Source organism: Astatotilapia calliptera, chromosome 3 (genome assembly GCF_900246225.1).
Source record: "Astatotilapia calliptera chromosome 3, fAstCal1.2, whole genome shotgun sequence".
In the NCBI taxonomy this organism is placed as follows: domain Eukaryota; kingdom Metazoa; phylum Chordata; class Actinopteri; order Cichliformes; family Cichlidae; genus Astatotilapia; species Astatotilapia calliptera.
Window position 1 is genome coordinate 3984588 of NC_039304.1, and position 20801 is coordinate 4005388.

General features: G+C 43.2%; 1 protein-coding gene, 2 long non-coding RNA genes and 1 other non-coding gene across 6 annotated transcripts in view; 2 read left to right on the forward strand and 2 right to left on the reverse strand.

Moving 5' to 3' along the window:
* The first annotated feature begins 1744 nt into the window (after nt 1–1744).
* Nucleotides 1745–1818, forward strand: trnar-ucu (transfer RNA arginine (anticodon UCU)). The gene has a single exon. It is a non-coding gene; the product is annotated as a tRNA-Arg (tRNA).
* Nucleotides 1819–5898: 4080 nt separating this feature from the next.
* On the reverse strand, nt 5899–6548 carry LOC113011749 (uncharacterized). The gene is made up of 3 exons (XR_003270611.1): nt 6359–6548; nt 6112–6260; nt 5899–5995 (listed from the first exon to the last, which is right to left on the reverse strand). It is a non-coding gene; the product is annotated as an uncharacterized LOC113011749 (long non-coding RNA).
* A 207-nt stretch (nt 6549–6755) lies between these two features.
* Nucleotides 6756–7867, reverse strand: LOC113011755 (uncharacterized). The gene is made up of 3 exons (XR_003270612.1): nt 7604–7867; nt 7158–7240; nt 6756–6856 (listed from the first exon to the last, which is right to left on the reverse strand). It is a non-coding gene; the product is annotated as an uncharacterized LOC113011755 (long non-coding RNA).
* A 1682-nt stretch (nt 7868–9549) lies between these two features.
* The window catches only part of kirrel1a (kirre like nephrin family adhesion molecule 1a), a 32543-nt gene continuing 21291 nt past the window's right edge, over nt 9550–20801 (forward strand). For 2 of the 3 annotated variants that reach the window (XM_026160198.1, XM_026160219.1), the window contains exon 1: nt 9550–9843. In XM_026160198.1, the coding sequence (XP_026015983.1) occupies nt 9798–9843 (46 nt within the window). In that variant the 5' untranslated portion in view covers nt 9550–9797. Of the gene's footprint in view, nt 9844–15331; nt 15474–20801 lie in introns of those variants that run through there. The other variant, XM_026160210.1, reaches the window with a different exon arrangement.

Sequence of the window (20801 nt, forward strand, 5' to 3'; positions counted from 1 at the left end):
TAGCTTCTGTTAATCTTTCGGTCTCTAAGCCTGCATGCATGCGATTAATCCAAAGTCCAAATATCAGCACTCAAATTTCAAGCTGAGGGACGTGTCTGTGCTTGTGGACTCTGAGTCTTGTATCCATTTTAAGGATGCCAGTTACATTAGATTTGGGTGGAAGTTCCTTTGCAGGGTAGATGTGGGGAAACCGGGGCTGGTTGTCACATTGCTGGGTGTTGCCACTTTAGAGGCCACTGTGGAATTCTATTGATATCATACAGTTTGTAGTTTTCATGGGTCAGAGTAAGTTTTCTTGGTTTTGATGTTATTGTATTAAAAGACGAGACAATATTAGTCTTTTATAAAATGGTCACTTGTTAAAAAGCTTTGATTTAAATCAGTTTTTCACTAGCCAGCTAAAGGTTAAAAGGTTGAGAGAAATGTTTTTGTTTTTCTTTCTTTCTTTTTTGTTTCTTTGTTGGAACAATGGTTTGTGTTGAGCCATACACCAAAGGAAGTATGATGTTGATGTATTGTGTGCCAGAACTGATTACGTGTTGTGATTACCCCTGGCAATTCAGGGAGAGAGTCTAGATCAAGACTAGCAACCTTAAAATGGAGATCCCTGAAAATTTGCTTACCTGGATGATCGAGCACACGTGGAGACTTAAAAAGGTTTAGAGTCGGTTTGATATTGATGTCATTCACTGTGGTTCTCGTGTTTACGCTGCCTTGCTCACTATTGCGCAGGTTACCTTGTGGGAAATCTTGCACAGACTGTTTTTGTCTTTTAAAAGATACAGACAACTGCTTTCATTAAAAAATAATAAATATAAATGTTATCATTGATATTTTTATGGAATGTGGAAGTCGTTTTGTGTCAATTCCTTAATTTTACTTCTCTTAATTCACAATAATTACCACTGCTTGATCAGCAATTCATGCAGAACAAAAAGTGTAGCAACCAACCCTACTGTCAGCAAGACAAGTGTCTCCACAGCTGTACGACGGGACAAAACCCGGAGTGACATGGAATGAATCGAGATGTGCACTCTGTGGTTTCTGGGGACGTGCACAACTGGATTCTGATGCAACCCTGGTGTAATGCCAGCAGGATGTCAGTCTCTTTAGTGAGTCTGCGCACCATTTCCACTCATAAACATAAAAACGACGGTGACGGTGGCCTGTAAAATTGACATTACACAGATATGAAATACTACACGCAACAGCCGACATTAGAAAGCCATTTCATTTAAGCGTATTAAAGGCCGCCCGCTAAAACAGACGCTTAATTTATGTGACGCTTAAGAAAAGCCTTTAATCGTTTTCGTTTCTAAATCCGTCAACTTACCGACACTCGGCCTAAAAAATAAAACGTTTGGTTATTTTGCTCCCACAAAAACCATTTTCGCTCTGTGGGGCTATTCTAATAGCTTGCGCTAAGATACAATAATAACGCTTAGCGTCTCGATGGTGCAGTTTCAAAATTAAAGCCCCAGTTACGAATACACGTTAAATTATTATCTGCAGGCTTCGCGGCTTTTATTTTTTAACGCACTAAGTCTGGATTTCCGCTTACACACAGGCTAGCTTGACGCACTCCTCCCCTCATCGCTGTACAACAGCGGCCTCTCGTGGTCAAAACAAGGCACTGCCAATATGTCGGCTCAGAGTGGTCCTGATGCTGCGGGGATGCAGAGAGCGGCGGTATGAGAGGATGTGAAGTATGTAAACCTTGGCAGAGAGGGGAAATCCTGGCGCAGTCTCTGTGGCGCAATGGAATAGCGCGCTGGACTTCTAATCCAGAGGCTCCGGGTTCGAGTCCCGGCAGAGATGAGTCACTCTGTGTGCCGCACGGCAGACCTGCGATATTTTTTTTAATCAAATTGTGCGGGTGACATTTTGATTGCAGATGATCATGCTATTAATAGTGAGCCTTAACTGGGAGCTCAGAAGGTTGATGTTCAGCTACACAGAGCACACAAACATAAATATAACCTCTAGTACAGATTTAATGCAGGAGCTGCAAACATGAGCCTGCCTGTTCTGTTCTGATATCCCAGTCTGATTAGTTTATGCTCTCCTTACGTTACCTTATTTATGTCCTCTTTCAAGTCCTCACGCCTTTGGTACTGATTTAGTATTTATGTCTCCATTTTCAAGAAGCTTAAAACCCATAAAATAGATTTTATAGGTATATATATAGCCATAACATTTTGGATTTTAAACTTTGGGATTTTCCCCCCATTATATTTCTGTGTTTAAAAGCTTTAGTAAGAGTTTGATGAAAGTCATTTTCCAGTACCTATGACCAAACATAACAATCCTAATCCAACTTTGCAATGTATTTTACTGCATATACTGCACTGTATGTATTTTAATGTCTTTTATTTAAAAAAAATGTGAAAACATTTAGACTTTTGACTGTAGCCAGTGCAGTGTATTCATAGCACCGCAAAAGCTTTTATCAGCCAGCATGTAGATGACTTTATTATTATTAGTATTATCGTTATTATTATTGTTATCAAAATATGATTACCTCAGGTTTTATCATTACTACATTTCGCCTCTAACATCCCCCGGTGAAATGTGTGCCTGCGCGCGCATATATGCGCATATATTTTCGGGCATCTTGCTCAGCAAGATACGGTTTTTGAGATATTAAACATTATTTTATAGGTCATTCAAAGGTCACCATCCCCCCAGACTGCTCCAAAACGGGCCAAAATGGTCTACTTTTTTAGTGCTACGTTTGTGCTGATTTGTGCAGGTAAAATTAGCGTTTGTGCTGCTACAGTATCTGAGATATTAAAAGTTATATTTTTTGCTGATGACATCACCATCCTCCCAGACTGCTCCAAAACGGGCCAAAATGGTCTACTTTTTTAGTGCTACGTTTGTGCTGATTTGTGCAGGTAAAATTAGCGTTTGTTCTGCTCTGGTTTCCGAGATATTAAACATTATTTTATAGGTCATTCAAAGGTCACCATCCCCCCAGACTGCTCCAAAACAAACCAAAATGGTCTACTTTTTTAGTGCTAGGTTTGTGCTGATTTGTGCAGGTAAAATTAGCGTTTGTGCTGCTACAGTATCTGAGATATTAAAAGTTATATTTTTTGCTGATGACATCACCATCCCCCCAGACTGCTCCAAAACAAACCAAAATGGTCTACTTTTTTAGTGCTAGGTTTGTGCAGATTTGTGCAGGTAAAATTATCGTTTGTGCTGCTATGATTTGAGATATTCTGTTATGGTTTACTGCTGAAAAATGTCTTTTTCAAATGACCTTTCACTTTGTGTGTCCACTTGTTCAATAAAGTTCTGTTAAAAAACCCTATTGTTGTATTTAATCAGCTAAATTTGTAATGAGTGTATTTTTTTTTTTAACTTCAATTTCTTTACTTCAATCACTTTTTGTTCATAAAACCACGATGCAAATGCTTGAGTATTTTCTTTTTTTTTTTAGAGTGGATTAAAAAAACTTTATTGAAAACTACATTTGAACATTTTACACTCCCATGACCACTTTTTGAGAAACGAACAAGCTCGCAGTCTTTTGCATCAAATACACATTTTCTGGCGGAAAAAACTATTATTTGGCATTACTGTGTCTGAAGGATTCTTAGAACAGCGTTCATCTGATTTCTGAACAAGGTAAGCTTACATTTAAAATACTGAGATTTTAGTTACTGAGTTAATACATGATATAGCTAACTGTTTGGATCAAAAGGATTTTTTTTCAATGTTAAACATTTTCAAAAATGTCCAAGAAAAAAGTTTCTAAAGCACTTTAAAACATGTAGCACACTGGACTAAAGTGCTGTACAGTACATAGGTTAAATAGTCAGACTCTTTAATAAACTCACAAATTCAATAGCTCCATCTTAAAAACAATAATTCCACAAAATATGAAAGTGTAGATTGGTGGAGAGCTTGGGGGAGGGGTTGCTCCTGGTTGTATATATAGTTCAGAAATCACGTTTTGCTCCATCATAATCATAGTGTGTGTTTTTGTGTTTTTTGTTTTTAAAGATGCCTCGAAAGCCATCTGTAGACAAGGTTTCCATTTTTGCAATTCTTTGCAATTCAAAAGAGGCCATAGTCCAAAATGGCAAAATAGCCACTCCAGCTGCATCAGTCTGGAAAGAGCTGAGTCAGCAGCTAGAAGACAAGATGTCAGCAAAGGCCCTGTACACTTTTGTGAAGCTAAATAGACACAACATCTGGTCAGCTTTGGAAATCAGTGATCAGGAAAGTAATAGTGAAGGAGAGTTAGATTCACATTGCATTTCTCCTGGACAAGAAAACTGTCAAGCTTTTGAACTAGAAGTCCCTTTTGAGGACTGGGTTAAATTTATTCCTGAAAAGGTTGAATACAATGACAAGTTTTCTCCTACCCAAAAAAGGGAATACACAATTTTGAAACCTGGCACTTGGACTCATATCATCAACGATCTTATATGGAAGAAGATCAAAAATACATGTACACTTGTGTTCCGTAGAGCAAAGGTCCATCCAATTGTCAACAATAATTATCTGGACATCAGAGGCGACTGTAAGGAGTGTCATGGGCAGTTAGAAATGTCATGTGACAGACAGCCAGCAATTAATAGTCCAATAGTACTCCAGTGTTTCATGAGAAATACAGATTTCTCCCTGCACACTGGCCACTCCAAGCGGTTCATGTCTGGAAACCTGGGTGAACAGATCGCTAAAGAGCTGTGTGAGGGCAGAATGGAACCAGCTGTATGGAGGTCAGCGAGGGCAGCAGATCTGATGGATGTTGGAGATCCTGAGCCAAGCCACCTTCCAAATTTAGCCACTCTGCGAAAAGCCAAACAAGAGAGAAAAGACTTGGAATTAGGAGATAAGGACCCCATTGCATCTCTGCAATTGTTAAAATATAGTGTTCCTCACAGTGGTAGCATCCGAGATATTGGACTGGACAGGTTTTTCTGTCACTACTGGAGTAAAACACAGATGAATGTTTATAAGACATTGTCAAAAAAATCTCCCCCAACTGTGTGTTTTGATGCAACCAGTTCAGTTGTGAAAAAACTGCTGAGACCAAATGGCAAATCTGGTCATATATTCCTTTATCAAGGTATTCTGAAAGAAAACAATTGCCGCAGTGTCCCAGTGGTGCAAATGCTGTCAGAGAAACATGATGTTAATGCCATCGCAAACTGGTTGACAGAATGGATTCGTGCAGGTGCACCTGTGCCAAAGGAAGCTGTGAGTGACTTTTCTCTGGCAATTCTGGGAGCTCTGGTCAAGGCTTTCACTCCTCATCCTGATCTGAAGTCATACCTTAATGAATGCTTTCATGTCCTTCTTGGAACCCAGTCTGCCAAACTCCCCTCTTGTTATATCAGGGTTGATGTTGCACACTGCATCAAGATGATATGCCAGTGGAACTGCCTGAAGAAGAAAACACATCGTGTTAAAGATTTCTTTTTCAGGTCATTAGCAAAACTTCTTCAGTCTCAATGTTTGGACCATGCAAAACAGCTCCTACATGCTATCACTGTTGTGGCCCTCAGTGAGGCAGAAGGTGATGACAGTTCTGGAGCCCCTCTTCCTTCAGAAAGGTGCAAGAAATACTTGAAAGCCCAAATTGCTCAAGACTCCATCATCATTCCAGATGAACAGACGGAGGAAAGTGAGAGAGTGGATTCAGTGGATGAGATCCAGACTGACCTACGACAGTGGGTAACAGAAAAATGTGAGGAGAGCAGGTCACTTGCTGCAGCAAACGGGGATAGAGATAATATTCACTTTCTCCCTGAGATTATTCCTCATATAATAAGACTGGCAAGTTACTTGCCACTCTGGACAGGAATAATGGTCCCTCTCTTCCAAAGCACCAGCATCACAGCAAGTTCAGCCACTGTTGAAGCTGAGTTCAAAAACATAAAACATGGCCTTCTCAAACATGACAACTTGCCTCTTCGAGTCAATCGCTTCATTGCTCGTCATCTTTCCTTCATCGAGGGAAATATGCGGATTTGTTCTGCAAAAGAAAAGGTCAAAGATGAGGCAACAGTGGGACCACTGAAAGTCACAGATGCCAATTCTGGATCCATGATGACTCACAATGCAGAAGATAAAATAAAAATGGATGCTCACCCGTTTGTGGGATCTGATGCTGCCACAAACATTCTTCCGGCTGATGGGGATGCAGTTGAGAACTGGAGGGGCCTAGCTGTTCCACCCAAAAAACAGGAAGAGGACTTCCTACCTCTCTTCATGTACCGAATGGCTCCATGCAGATGAAACTTTTGGGGCCAAAAGAGTGAAAGTGGGATTATTAAAAAATGGAAACCTCCATCAGCCTATTAGATTAGGGGGAATCGACAATCTCTGTGCTCAATACCTGTGCATTTGATGCATTTTTTCAGTGCTTATGTTGTGCCTTCTGTGACAGCTCCACATTTCAAAATGCTGTTCTGAAAGACAGTGAAAACCCAGTCCTGCAGCTGGTGAAAGCCATTGCCACAGATGGTGTGACCCAACAAACCTACAGAAGGAGAGCAGAGCTGCTTAGTGTAATGTTTGAAGCTGTCTCGTTGAGGTCTGGTGCGATCCAAATCGATGCTCAGTGCAATATCTCTGCTGTAATTGCTAAGACAATGAGGAACATCTCAAGTGTTTATTTTACCAAACACTGCTCTTCACAGCACTGCTAGCTCAGCAAAGGGATGACAAGGGAAGTGCCATTTGTTTCTCCTGCCATCCTGGTTTCCATGGAAAGTAATTGCTTTCCATGGAAAGATGACCACTGATGGTTTGGGGCATTACACTGCATACTGCAGGAGAGCTCCATGTGTGTGGGAGTGCTATGATGACCTGGGAAATGGAGTGACAGGAGCATCTGAAAAGAAAAAAATACAACCCCATGCTGTGTTATACACAGTATAATGAGTGCTGCCTGCATTTTTCTGTTTTATTTGGTTCATTACAGTTACATGTGTTCAAATGGCTAGTGTGTGTTATCAGTAAGTTCAGTTTTGCACATAAAGTTAAAGTTCTAAATTAAAAATCTTTTAACACTCTTTTCTTTGTCAGTCTGATGCATATTTGCTTTTACACACCCAGTCACCTTCACCTGTAGCCTTGAAAGTACCCGTTCCATTTTTCTGTCAATAATTTTTCTGTATTTGTTTTGTGTTTACCTGGTGGCTTAAGTCAGGGGTCAGCATCCTTTTCATTTCAAAGGGCCCCTTTTCCCCCTGCTGCTACAAAACCTGTCTAGAGCCTAAAAAAAGAAAGAGCCTATAAATATCTAGAAAATGAGTTGTTGTATCGTGTAAGCTATGGAAATGTAAATAAAAATGTTTATTTTTAGATTTGATAAGACAATGAATCATCAAAGCTTTATAACGAAAAAAAGTATTTGTTAAAATGAAGCCAGCTACGTGAGTCCTTTCCATAATAATTGAAAATTAGGAAAGATGGGCAACCAACTTGAAAATTACAGTAAACAGATTTGAAGCTAAGAAACATTAAATCACTTTTAAAAGCCTTGTACATTCAGTGAATAGTCAATGCAGATATTTCATTAAAAAAAACTGTTAACAGAACCCTTTCTTGTTGTCTTTATAATAAAAAAATGACTTACTTGGTCTTATAAGAGCCACAGTGGAGGGGCCGGAGAGCCACATGTTGCTTTAGAGCCGCAAGTTGAAGATCCCTCGCCTAGGTGCTGTGGAATATTCAGTTTTCTACACGTAGGTAACAACCTATCAAAGCAAACACTTCATTTTTTCTGAGACAGCTACATTAATAATAATGAACATATATAATTCAAAACAAAATCATAGAGGCCAACTGGGTATGTAAAAAATAATAATAATTTAGGTATACGTGAATCACTTCACATGAAACTCAGTTTTGCCACAGATAAAATAAAAACTTTAGCCTACCTTGTGTACGTTTCTGCACTAATAACAAAAGAAATATCGACCTTTCCGCTGAATAAATTGTGTTACTAAAGTGTAAACTAATAAAAGTTAATATGCAGCAAGCCTAGAAAAAGTGCAAAACTCCACAGCTGCTGAAAGTCACTGCCACAGACACTGGTGTTATACAGCGTAGGCCGTAATAATTAAAATCATTATATCTCAGATACTGTAGCAGCACAAACGCTAATTTTACCTGCACAAATCAGCACAAACGTAGCACTAAAAAAGTAGACCATTTTGGCCCGTTTTGGAGCAGTCTGGGGGGATGGTGACCTTTGAATGACCTATAAAATAATGTTTAATATCTCAAAAACCATAGCAGCACAAACGCTAATTTTACCTGCTCAAATCTGCACAAACGTAGCACTAACCGCTCCGCCTATTTGCCTTTACGTTTCAAGTGGTCAAAGAACGCGCAGGGTAGGTCTGGGTCCTGAACGCAAGGGGGCGCTCCAGCATCAGCGTAATCCCCGCTACTTACAGCGAGTCGGGAGGAACCAGCTCAGTGTGGAGACCTACTGAGCTGTGACAGCTACAGTAGGCCTGTCACGGGAATCCGTCACTAAAACCACTCTCCTACATGATGTGGCAAGAATAAGGACATGGGGTGTTTAGTCATCACAGTGGCATCACTGCGCAGTCAGTATTATTCTAATGATGTCGCTGCGGATTCTGTTGCTATAATAATAATAACAGAAAAACTAAAAACCCTTGCTGTAACCCAATGCTTGTAGTATCTCCTCTTTTATTTTAGGTGCACTGTGCTTATATGTTGGTCATAACAACATTAGTTGTACACTACAGCCAATGTCATGACATTTGACTATAACATCAGTTTATTACTCTAAGCCGTCTGGATTTACCTTAGTGTAATAATACGTTTCTGTTCAAACAGATGACCTCACGTTGACCTTAATGTGTACATGTTGATAATTTTAGGGTTACAGCTTATTTCATTACCTAATTCCACACAGTAAGCAGGAGAAAACAAGCAGTTCCGGCTACAGCAAATGTGTCAAAATGATTATGCCTCTCTAAGCGGGTTTTTTTTTTTTTTTTTTTATTTATTTAATACCCCCCCCCCCCCTTTTTTTTTACGGTGTTGGCCTGTTAAAGATCCAGAGGGAGAGGGAGAAGGGGGCAGTGCTGTGGCTCTGCTGACGTGATAGAAAGAGAGAGAGGAATGTGCCGCTAATGAGAATATGACGTCAAGTCGGACAGATTACTACACAACACCGGAAGTAGCGCGCAGGGTCATACTCAGTAAACGTTTACATTTATTGTATTTCACTATCATTTTTGTTTTTACGTATCATAGAAAGTTAAGAAGAAATTAACGGCATTCGAGCCGTTAGAATATTATTTCTACTCGTCTATTATTTGAAATGAGCTCTCACATTTTGTCAGAGTTCCCTAAAAAGTAATAGTAATGCAAATAAAAATCTTAAAGTCACAGTAAACCCAACAGTATAAAGACCTTTCATACAGTGCTTCTGAGTAAATGCTTAGGAAGCAATGACATAGCTACTTAAAACCGCCTGCTTCGAATTTTATTTTGTTTTGACGCTCTAACCGGAAGTAAGGTTTGTCATTGCCGCTCGCTTAGCGCCTCGATGTAGTAGAAAACGGACTGCCGCTTGAGAGAGCAGGAGAGAGGTAAAGAAAAAAAAGCAGTGAAATGGTATAAAACTCGAGCCAGTGCAAGCCTAGTAAGGGGGAAGACGAGGAGGGACAACGCCAGAGGATTATTGTTCTGTCTGTAATTACCGTCAAAGTCCTGTAAACTCCCGCTTTTTGATGCTGTCCTCACGGAGGTTTGAGCCAATAACGGACTTATTGGTCGGCTGAACCATGCAGAGGCTGCTCCTCCTGAGTTTGGTGCTGAGTTTTCAAACTGGTAAGACTACATTTTCTCTTTCTTTCGAGCTCGAATAACTCAAATTTTTGTGTGTGTGTGTGTACATTAAGCTCAATGCACACCGAGCCTGTCTTTAGTTTTTACTGTGCGGTCTGTGTGTGTAGAAACTAACGAGAGGGGATCTGATATGATTTCATTCCCATATGAACCGCAGCGATGGATCACCTTGTGAGCGCGTGTAGCTGCGTACGAGCACGCAGAACGCGCGCGCGTGTGACTGCACCGCGGCAATTACGCTCTTTTTTTTTTAGGATTATTGTCGCGACTACAGGCGTTCGATTGTGTGCGCGCGTGCGTCTAACTTGAACATGACTGGTGTGGCGCGCGCTCACCGGCCTAAATGACCTTTTGCGTATTTGACAAACTGCCAGCGCCGTTACTCAGACGGGTTGTGAGGCGCTGAGGACGTGACGGGAATGACAGTGATTGACCAGCGCTGCTCTACATGCCAGCAGCACTTCCACGCTGCTATCGCCTCTGAATGGCGTGTCAGTCAATGAGAGCTCTGCCACCATCTCCTGTAGTGATCCTCTGTGCTGAGAGGCAGCCGTCTCCCCCCCGTTTCCCCTCTGTCTGCCTCGCGCACACACACCTCTCTCCTGCTCTACCTGTGCGCCTCATCCATTTCACCCTCTCCTTTGGCGTCCTTTGTGCATTTAAGCAGCAGTAGCCGCCATGCATCTGCACCCCCTCCCAACACACCAACACACACACACCGTACCTGTGGGGTGCCAGGTATGCTATTGGCTTATGATAATCACAGCTGTAGCCGAGTTGCTAGGAAACAGGAGGCTGAAGGAGGATGAGGAGAGGATAATTTCTCTAAGCTACCTGTTTGATTGAGGCATATTTGTGTGTCTTTGTGATTGCACAGCCACAGCAGACCACCTATACCCCCCCCCCCCCCCCCCCCCCAATACACACACACACACCCCTTCCCTCACCTTGGATGACCGGGGAGTAATGCAATGCTGGCTGCTGGGCGGCCAGGAGACCACTTCATCATAGGTAGGGGGCGTGTTTGGAGGAAAGGAAGGTATAGAAAAGGATGATGTCACCTAGTCTGCCAGGCTTTGTATTTTTTATTTTTTTTGCTTCTGCTCAGCATCCACCCAGTAAGTGCTGCTGAGGGTTCACATAAGCACGCGAGGATGTACACGTACTAGGGAGCAGGTTCGTCTTCGTCTACATATTTGCCAACCGATGCGGCAGCACCACCACCGATCCCCCTCCTCGCCACCCTGACCCCTTGTTACTGTCACATGCCGTTCCCATTTCTCCCCCCTCATAAACCATTCAGTCCACATGACTGAATGTGCATGAGACACACTTGCTCGCAGCCTGTTTTACATGTGTGAAGCCCTGCGTCCCATTGTCTGCTACAGCTGTATAATCCATTATTACTCCACGCTGCGCTCTCAAACCAGGAGATATCTGCTCTCTGAAGGCTCTCCCCGAGACGTGATTAGCAGGGCCGTACATGAGAGCTCAAATGTTGCCCAGAGATTTTAAAAAAATTTTTGCACTGGGCTACAAAAACAGAAGAGGAGTTGACATAATCCAGAAAGAGCTGGAATTCATATCACCTCCAAAGAGATAACAGTTGCTTTCGGTTTGGGAGCACAATTTCTTTTGCTTCTGATCCCCACTCTTATCTCTTCATTAGATGGGTAAAACAGTATTCCATAGCCTGCAATTTGCTCACATATAATTGCCTGCTAGTGTTAATGATTGGATGGTTATTAGTGGAGCAGCTAATTAAAGCTTTGGAATATCAGAATGTTCTAAGGTATTTAAAGTCAATGCAAGCGTTAGTTTGTCTGTACTAGCAGCAGGAGTGATTGATTCAGGATCCCAGCCTTGTATCTACATACCAGCCTAGTAATAAGTCCTAAGCAAGCGCTGCCATTAATGCTGCTGTTAAATGTTACTGCATAATCAATCATTGCGAATTCTCTCCTTTAACTTATTAATGAGCGTTCAAGCCCCGAGGTTGGACTCGCAGCACTGCACCTATAGCCAGACCTCGGGCCTGAAATGCTGACGCGGACAAAGGCTCCAGTGCAGGTGTACCATTTGTCAGCCTCTGTCCTTTTGTGCACATCCAAGCCACGAGCTGCTGCTGCCTGTACTGTACTCTCCAGCCCTGAATCACACAGCCGGGCTGTGAATCACAGACCTCAGACGGATTCCTGTGTTGTCCTCAGCTAAGAAAATATTCACATGCTGGAAGAGTCAGACACACTCAGAGGGGATTTTACACCCAGAGAAAGAAGGGTTCCTCAGGGGTTGTTTGATCAGAGAAGCAGTGGTTCAACTGCAATATGTTAATGACTCAAAGTGGGCTGTAATAGCTCAAATAAAAATGAAGAATTGGGAAAGGCTCATAAAGAATCCAGTGTGGTGCTAAAACACTCTGTTAAAACTGCTGATTTACAACATTACATACATTCTTGCCAGTAATAATCTGTGGCATTTCCTCCCTCTGAATAAATTCACAGATTTCTTATCTCTGATTCAGGCATGGTTTCTTTTTCATTAGCATGGGAATATCCCATATCACACAACATATGGCGCTTTTTTATTGTCCTCACAATAAATAAAAGAAGGATTCTGTAGTTAGTCTGGGCTGATCTCACATAGACGAGCCTCACTTTTTAGCACATGAATGCATACTAGGAAAACAATATCCAGGGATCAAAAGTTTGCCACAAAATGATGCGATTCATTTGTTTCGACTCGGATGATGGCTACGGGAAATTAAAAAAAGAGAGCGCAGCACTAGTAACTGATGAAGAATAAAAGTTCCACCTACAGAAACTTGTCCTCCAAGTGGATTACCACTTTACACAACTATTTATAGCGATATGATGCTTTTTGAAAGCTCGCTGCTACGGTTTTTGAGGCTAACGAACCAGTTTTTTTCCCCTATACTGAGCTCTCTGTGGCTCAGAGTGTAGATCCGGAGTGACAGACTGTATGTAGCGAGGCAGAAGTCTGTTTTTAATTTTGATCCCAGTGAGCAGAGATATAGCTCTGCTGCATCCCACCGTTAATATGCGAATTGAGGTCACGGTTTTTATGTGATTCGAATGAAGCCTATTTACCAAAAAAGCATCTCTAATTGACATTAGCCACTGAAAGCAATCACTGAACCAGCTGTAATATAATGTACATGTACGCCCGTTGTTCCCCATTGGGTTCCATTCAATCAAGAAATTCTTGGCATCTCTGTCCCCCGCGGGTGTTTGTCAATGTGTGACATGTTGATTGCTTCTCTCAGTTGATATGTTTGTTTAAGGGCATTCCTCTGGACACGAGTGTCCTATTATGTTTTTTCAAGTGGCGCTCGGGAGGAGGAACGTACTCGCTTGCTCTCGGATGATCCAGCGAAAACCTCGAAGAAGTATGCAGTTGGATAATTCGCCGTCAGACTTGTGGTCCGAGATGAATTCGGTCAAAAGCGGGCACGCTTACTTGCAAGCATCCTCAGCAGCTATGCACGTAAATGTTCCTCAAGTGAAGCCCCAGGATTTAAAGGCCTCATAATCTGATTGTGTTTGACAGGCCGGCGGCCAACAAGTTATAAAAAGAAAAAAGAAAAAAAAAACTTCCCCTTAAAAATGTTTCTTTATGCACAGTCCCCCGAGCAAGAGAGAGGAACACTTTATCACATCTGACTGAATCTATTGGCCTTGTTATTTTCCAACATGGCACAGCCACATTTCTGTAGCAAGAAACAATTTGAGGTGATGGAGGGGTTACAGGAAAAAAAATAGAAAAAACCCCCAAACTTTTGGAAGGCAGGAAGGGGGACAGAGAGAGAGGGGGGGGTCGTCCTTTGGGCAGGTGGGTGAAGCAGGAATCGAGAGTGATTGCACTCTTTTTTTTTGTTTGTTTTAGAGGTGGTGAGGTGGGTGGGTGGCGGGGCAGTATTGAAGTGTAGGACGAGGTTGTGGATGAAAAGAAAAGCGAGCCGGGAGTGAGGAGAGAGGGACCAGGACGAAGGAGGAGGAGTGGTCGGGAGGCCAGCGGCATAGAGAAAGGGACTATTACTCAGGCTTGACTGCTCCCTCAGTGGGGACAGCAAAGCTGCTCATTCACACAGAATATGGTCGAGTCCGGTTCAAAGGCTACGTTTGCGCTGGAATCACAACTGATTGAACCCACATCTGAGGTGCCAGCCGAGCGCTTCCCCCGCTCCGTCCCCACTGAGGTTAATTGCCATTAGCCGGTGTCGCCGTTAACTTTCTTTTCTGCTCGTCTTTGACTTTCTGTCTCAGCGTGATCCCTTTTCTGCTTACCAAAGTTCATTCTTTCTCGCTTTCTGTTCCCTCCTGGACTTCTTTTTTTTTCACTCCCCTCCCCACCTCCACCACCACCATTACTTCTTCTCTTTCCATCTACCCCTTTCTCTCTTGCTCGCTCTCTAATAAGTTCCAGATGTGGTTCTTGCATTCCTCTGGTCGGTGGAGAGAGAAAGAGACGGGGTGGGGGGGGGGGGGGTGGGGTGGGGGTAGGGGGTTGGGGGAAGAGTGTATGAGTCGGGGAGGCAGTGGGGGGAGGGGACAGGAGGAGAAGCACATGAATTAAAACAGGGAGCACATGATGAGGAAGAGGAGCCCATGTACTTTATCACACAAAGAAATGTGTGCTAGAAAACATGCACACACACAGAGGGAGAGCGTGTTAGTGTGTCTGTGTTTTTGGGGGGTGCGGGTCCTGTAACCTCAAAAGTTTTGGGACATTCTCCTCCTCCTCCTCTTCTTCCCTCTCTCCCCCGCCTCCTCCTCCTCACCCCCTCCCTCTTCAGGAATGTGGCCTACGCTGATGATGTCACTTCATTTCTCTGCTCTCCCAGTTTCTGCTGCTCAGCAGGGACAGGGTCTGAGAGAGAGAGAGATTTGACTTGTTCCATCCATCTTTCCTTTATGATAAAAGCATTAGGGTCAGCCGTCCAACTAAATCGGTTACCACAGCGCGGCAACGCTCGCTGTCCTCATGTCATCGACTATAACAGCCTGCAGGCTAAAATGTTGCGGACTGCAAATAATGAGCGAGCCATCTTTTAGTTATAATAATCATCAATGGCTTCAGAGTCGAGTCCTTAAAACAATGTTCTGCGCGTGCTTTACTTTTGTCAGACTACAGCTGCCAACTTAATGCTCTACCCTCAAGGCTATGTTTACCATAACCCAGTGTGCCCAAGTTCTTAGAAGCAGATTAACCCAATTTACATTTTGCCAAGTCATCAGGAGTTTATATGAAGACACACTGTATAGCCAAAAGTACGTGGACTTCAACAATTTAGGGCAGGGGTGGGGAACTCCAGGCCTCAAGGGCCCGTGTCCTGCAGGTTTTAGATCTCACCCTGGGTCAACACACCTGAATCAGATGATTAGTTCATTACCAGGCCTCTGGAGGACTTCAAGACATGTTGAGGAGGTAATGTAGCCATTTAAATGAGCTGTGTTGGATCAAGGACACATCTAAAACCTGTAGGACACCGATTCTTGAAGCCTGAAGTCCCCCGCAACCCCTGCTTTATGGAAATCTTTCCTCAAGATCTTGGGCGCTGATGTTTGGCGATCTTCCAGTTTATCCCAAAGGTGGGGGGTGCAGCTGATTGGATGGAGGGTTCTGTGCAGGCTGGTCAAAGTTCTTCCACAACAAACTGATAATGTGATAAAGCTGGAATGTGTCTTTCCCAAACTGTTGGCAAAAAGGTGTTTAAAACACCACTGCGTTATTAAATCATTTTCTCTAACTGGAACGAGTTAAAAAGAACAAAAACACAAGTGCACTACAGTTTTGGGGACTATACCAGCTGTTGACAAAGTCTATTGCTGTTTTGTGTTATTTTTTTCTTCCATGCTTTTGCATCATATTTGACATTTTTTGTACGTCGTCTTAAGAATCTGACTAGGTAAGTAAACCATGAGTCAACTGCAGTTGTGGAACAGCTCAACATCTTGCTGTTGGAGTCTGCTGAGTTGGCCACCATTTGTTTTGTTGTCTTTTGGTGGGAGTGATTTTTAATTTTTAAAAAATTGTATGTTATTTTTTTAAGTTTTCCAACTGCATTGCAACATATTGCCTAACACAAATATTTGGCCCACGTAGAAAGCTACGATACAGATCAGTGAGTTAAAAAAAGCAGATGTTTGCTTTTGTGAAAATCGTTTTCTGTATTTCTTATCCTCATCCCAGAAAGCCTCGCTTTCTAGTGTGTTTTGGTATCTGCTGTTAACAAAGAAGCTTTCTTTTCAAAGAGACACGAGACACTGGAGGTGATATTGGACAGGGGGGAAGGGGGTGGGGGTATGTATGAATATTATTACACTCTAGCAGGTCAAGGCCCCCAGCTTTTATGGGATGCTTTTACTGACAGATGACATTGCAAGAGGCTACAGTACATACCAATAAAATTAGATTGCTCTGGATTGAATTAAAGCAGACCTTGGAAGGGCTGATTTATTGATGGGATGCTGCTTGTAAAATAGTCTTGCTGGATTCTGTCTCTGCACCATACTGTAACACGAGGTGGATTGAGGGACCTTGCCTGCTTGCCCGATCTCGAGGATTTCGGAGGCAGTGTGGCTGCTAACTATCGTCAATGTGGAACCACTGCTGGGAATCACAGGTTCATTATGATATTGATTGTGCCATTTGAATTCGGTGGCGACCCATGTGGCGCAAGCTACACAGTGCATATCTGCAGAGTAGCAGCTTGATATGTATGTATCCTCTTGTTCCAGCTTATCCAGAGGACAGCTATTGTTAGTTCTGCTCACCCTTGGTTACAGCAGAGTATCTTTTGTCAGTCGCTCGGCACGCTGGCCGCACAAAGGCTTGTGGATTACCAGCGACAGGCCGGCTTTCCAGCGATTGAGCATATTCATGTGGCCGTAATGTGTCAGAAGCCTCATCCGTGAATTATCATATTACCCACTAGTGATCATAGGGTTGCCATGGCCACTGTGTCTATCATTGTGTCAGTGGTCCTCACTGGGCTGTAGCCATGGTAACAATGTCTGTAACAGAGGTTTGGTACAAATAAAGCTCTTCAGATGTGAAATGTATGAGTGGAGCCCCAGAGAGTGGAAGGGTGGCACACGCACACTTTCCCAGCGCAAATATTCATGGAAAAACGACTCTGCACACCTTCACAGGAGCACGTGTGCACACAGTTGTATCAAAAACGGACAAACAAAGACCGAGGAATAATTTTCACCCCCCCTCTCCACCTGCTATTTCCAAATAAACCTGCCTCCAGAAGAAGAAAGATGTGCACAGAGATAGAAAGGGGGGGATAAGGTGGAAGGTGGAGGGGAGAAGGAGTAATAATTTCTAAGTAAGATGCCTGCCAGACAAAAGAAAGTGAATAAGCAATGAGGAAGGGGCATGGCCACAAAAGAGAGGAAGAAAAAGAGGGGTCGCTAACTGCAAGTAAGGGGGAGGACGGCTAGGTAAGGTGACAGAGGAAAGGAGTGAGCGGGCAGACAATGCGGCAAACAAAGGAAGGAGTCTCTGAGTCTTTCTGTTCTCTCTCCCCTCTGCCCTAATCTTCCCTGTGCTCCGTCCCCACCTCCAGGAGACACCTTTGTGTTTGAGTGACACGGTGTCAGCAGGCGCAGCGGGTCGCCTCCTTTCATTCGCTGCCTCTCTCCATCTATGTGACTTGCTTGTTCCTATAGCGCCGTCACCATGGTGATGGGTTATTATGGCCATCCTGCCAGGCGGCCATGTTGTTGAAAGAAGACAGGCACAGGTGGTAGAGTTCCCACAGCCAGCTAAATAAATGGAGACCGTGAATACACTTGAGTTAGCGCTAAAAGCTTTGGCTGATTTATCAATTAGACATTAATTGATCGTAGTTTTGATAGTGGAAGGTTTGTTTTAGTCTTTAATTTTAATATTTGAAACAATCTGAGCACTGCAGGGTAAAATGTGCTATAGAAATGAACTATTTAAGAAGGGAGGCGTTCAGCTGCGTAAGTATCAGGGTTTGGTCTGAGGATAAACTGAATCTGTCTGCGCTAGGTTTGGGTGATATGTTTTTGCCCAATTTGCCAATCTGACATTGCCTGTCCAACAACTGGTGACTACAGATATGTTTGAAGAGTTGTGTGTGCAACTGGTGCTTTGCTTCATGGTATTTAATATTGACCAGGTCTACACAGGACTTCATATGCTAGTCTCTATCTCAATTCAGCAAAAAGAATGGAGACTTCAATTTAGCCATGAGTTTTCATGGAAGCAGATCACTCAGTTAGTATAAAAAAAGCACGGTGAGCTGATTATCTCCTGTCAGGCCATGGAAGATTATTAATTTGGGTTATGATTATCATTTTTTACTCAATGTCCAATCACAGTGAGGGGAGGAAGGCGAATTCTATACCAACCAAACGTCACATCCTGCTTGTAACAGTGCTGAATAAGATTGAAGGATATGTTAATGTCACTGTTGAGTGGGTCTACCGCTGCCTCCATGTGCCTGAAAAGCACTTACTAGATGGGCCAAACACATGCTTCGGTATACACATCCCCTCAGTGGAAATGTAGCAATGGAATAGACCAGGATTTATATGGCAGTTTTCCTGTCTTACTGATGACCCAAAGTGCTTTAGACGACAAGACGTTTCATCTCTTGCATCACATACATTTTGTGCTGGCAAAACTTTTGAAGAACCAAAAAAAGACATAAAAATACTTATTATATTTCAGTGGCACGTGATGGGGATACATGAGGTGAGTAATAACAAACACACAGTGTTATTTCAGTATCTTAAACACTGATGTGGGTTCAGAAATACACAACAGGTGCTTCCCTGCTTATTGTTTGAAAGAAATAAGTAGTTTTAAAGAATCACCATAGACTCACATGTGAGTATATTTTATTGACCTAACAAAGAGACAATTAATAAATACATTGAATAAATATATTTATTTAATGTAATTAAAAATTCTTGCCATTCATCGCATATAGAGTAAATTAAAATGTATGTAGGCTACATAGTCTGAGTATTTTTACACGGTGCGGTAGGGCTTTAAAACCTCATATATCCAAATCAGTTTTTCAGGAAGAAAAAACAAATATGATCACAGAGCGACACACACACAGCTACTTGTACGCTATATACAGCAAACAGCGAGAGGGTGAGCCAGTGCGACTCCTATGGCTGCAACTTTGTCCTGAAACAATGATGTCATCCTCCATCACACTTCACAGCTCGGTGTCTGTGGACCTCGCCGTCTCTTTGTTCTCCCGCTCCTGCATCTCATTTTCGGCAGCCCCTCCATAGCACCAACGCATCGGCCACACACGGCGGCGATATGGAATTAGAGAGATAACAGAATCAATTTAGAGGGGATTGATTAATGGCGAACACAGAGGGAGTGAGGGCTGAAACAGAGAAATAATGAGAGCCCAGCATAGCCGTCTGGCTATTAATTGAATAGGTGGAGGGAGGATGAGGTCATTGAAAAATGTTTTTTCAGGAAAATGGGTGTACCAAGCACGAGGGAGGGTTTCATCAGACACAGATGCACATACGCGGGTGCGCTCGTAGACGCGTTTGTACAGAAAACTTTTTTTGGGCAGTTACTTTACACGTCAGCTGTTGCTATGGTGACGCAAGTCCGTGATCCAGCCGAGGCGGGGGATTGGCTGGAGGAGAGCGAGGGAGAGGAAGGCAGGGGGACTTTGTCGGAGGGGTACGGGGAGGGGGCCAGACACAAAGATAATTAGATCGATGCATAACAATCCATACAAATGGCTTTTTATTTAATAGCATCTAATTCAATGAGACTGAATGCCACCAGTCAAGCCTTTGCCAGAACTGTGGATTGCATGGCATCACTTCCAGCTTTGTCTCATATCCCACTGAGGTGAAGCAAACGTGTGTTTAAAAGGTGCAAACAAGTTTTGACAGTCGCCACCTAACAGCAGAATGTGCGGCACTTTCAGAAATGGGGGACGTATAAGGAGCACACTCGCTAAAAATAGCTCTGAACGTCTTTGCACGCATAAACCTTTTCGGTGATTTTCAAATGGATGGTTCATTACCTTGCTATTAAAACACCATTGCGTGGTGCGAGAGGTGCTCCCGGGGGAAACTGCTGTAGTAGTTCACACTGTGGCGATGTGTGGCCATGCTTTTGGTGAGTCACCCGACGAGGCAGCATGCGCTCGCCTTTGGCTTTGTGTGTGCATTGACAAGCAGAGGTTGGTGTCTCAGTGTCTGCAAGGGGCTGTTGTCCTTAGCCCCAGATTAATCCTAATCCCTTTCCAAACTTTGGCTAGGGCTGTACTTAATCCCAGACCAAACCGAGACCTATTCCCAGCGGAGATGAAGATGCGCCACTGGCTTGATGGTTTACGCCAAGCTGTGGTGTGATCCATGTTCAGGAAACCGCCTCTGTGTGTCAATTATATGGTTGGGGTTTTGAGTGGTTGTGTTTATGTGTGTGTTGACAGGAAATGGTTTGCCCATGTGGCGAAGGTTAGGTCATCCTTGCAGCCTATTTGTGTGCGGGCGCGTGCGTGTCTGCAAGCATCCCTTTGTGACCGTAGTTTGTGTGGGGACAGGGTGCTCGGAGTCTCCCGGTGGTGTCTTGGGGATCGGTGACTCAAAGAAATCAGGACACACTCTAAATTTGTCACTGCAGCATAACCCACATAATGAGAGAATACAAGCTCTCTTGCATGCACTCTCCTGTCTTTCCTTCACTCTGGCTACTCGCCGCTTGTAGATTTCCTTCTTTAAACACACAGAGACGAGCACATACACTCATGTTGACAAGTGTTAACTGTGTAATATGGAAATCAGAAGGCGATGAGCACATGTTTAAATGAGTCAATGTTTTCAGTCTTCAGCCTTTGCATGGGTGTTTTCTCTGCAGATTGTGTAGCCTCCACTCAGGAGTATTCAGTT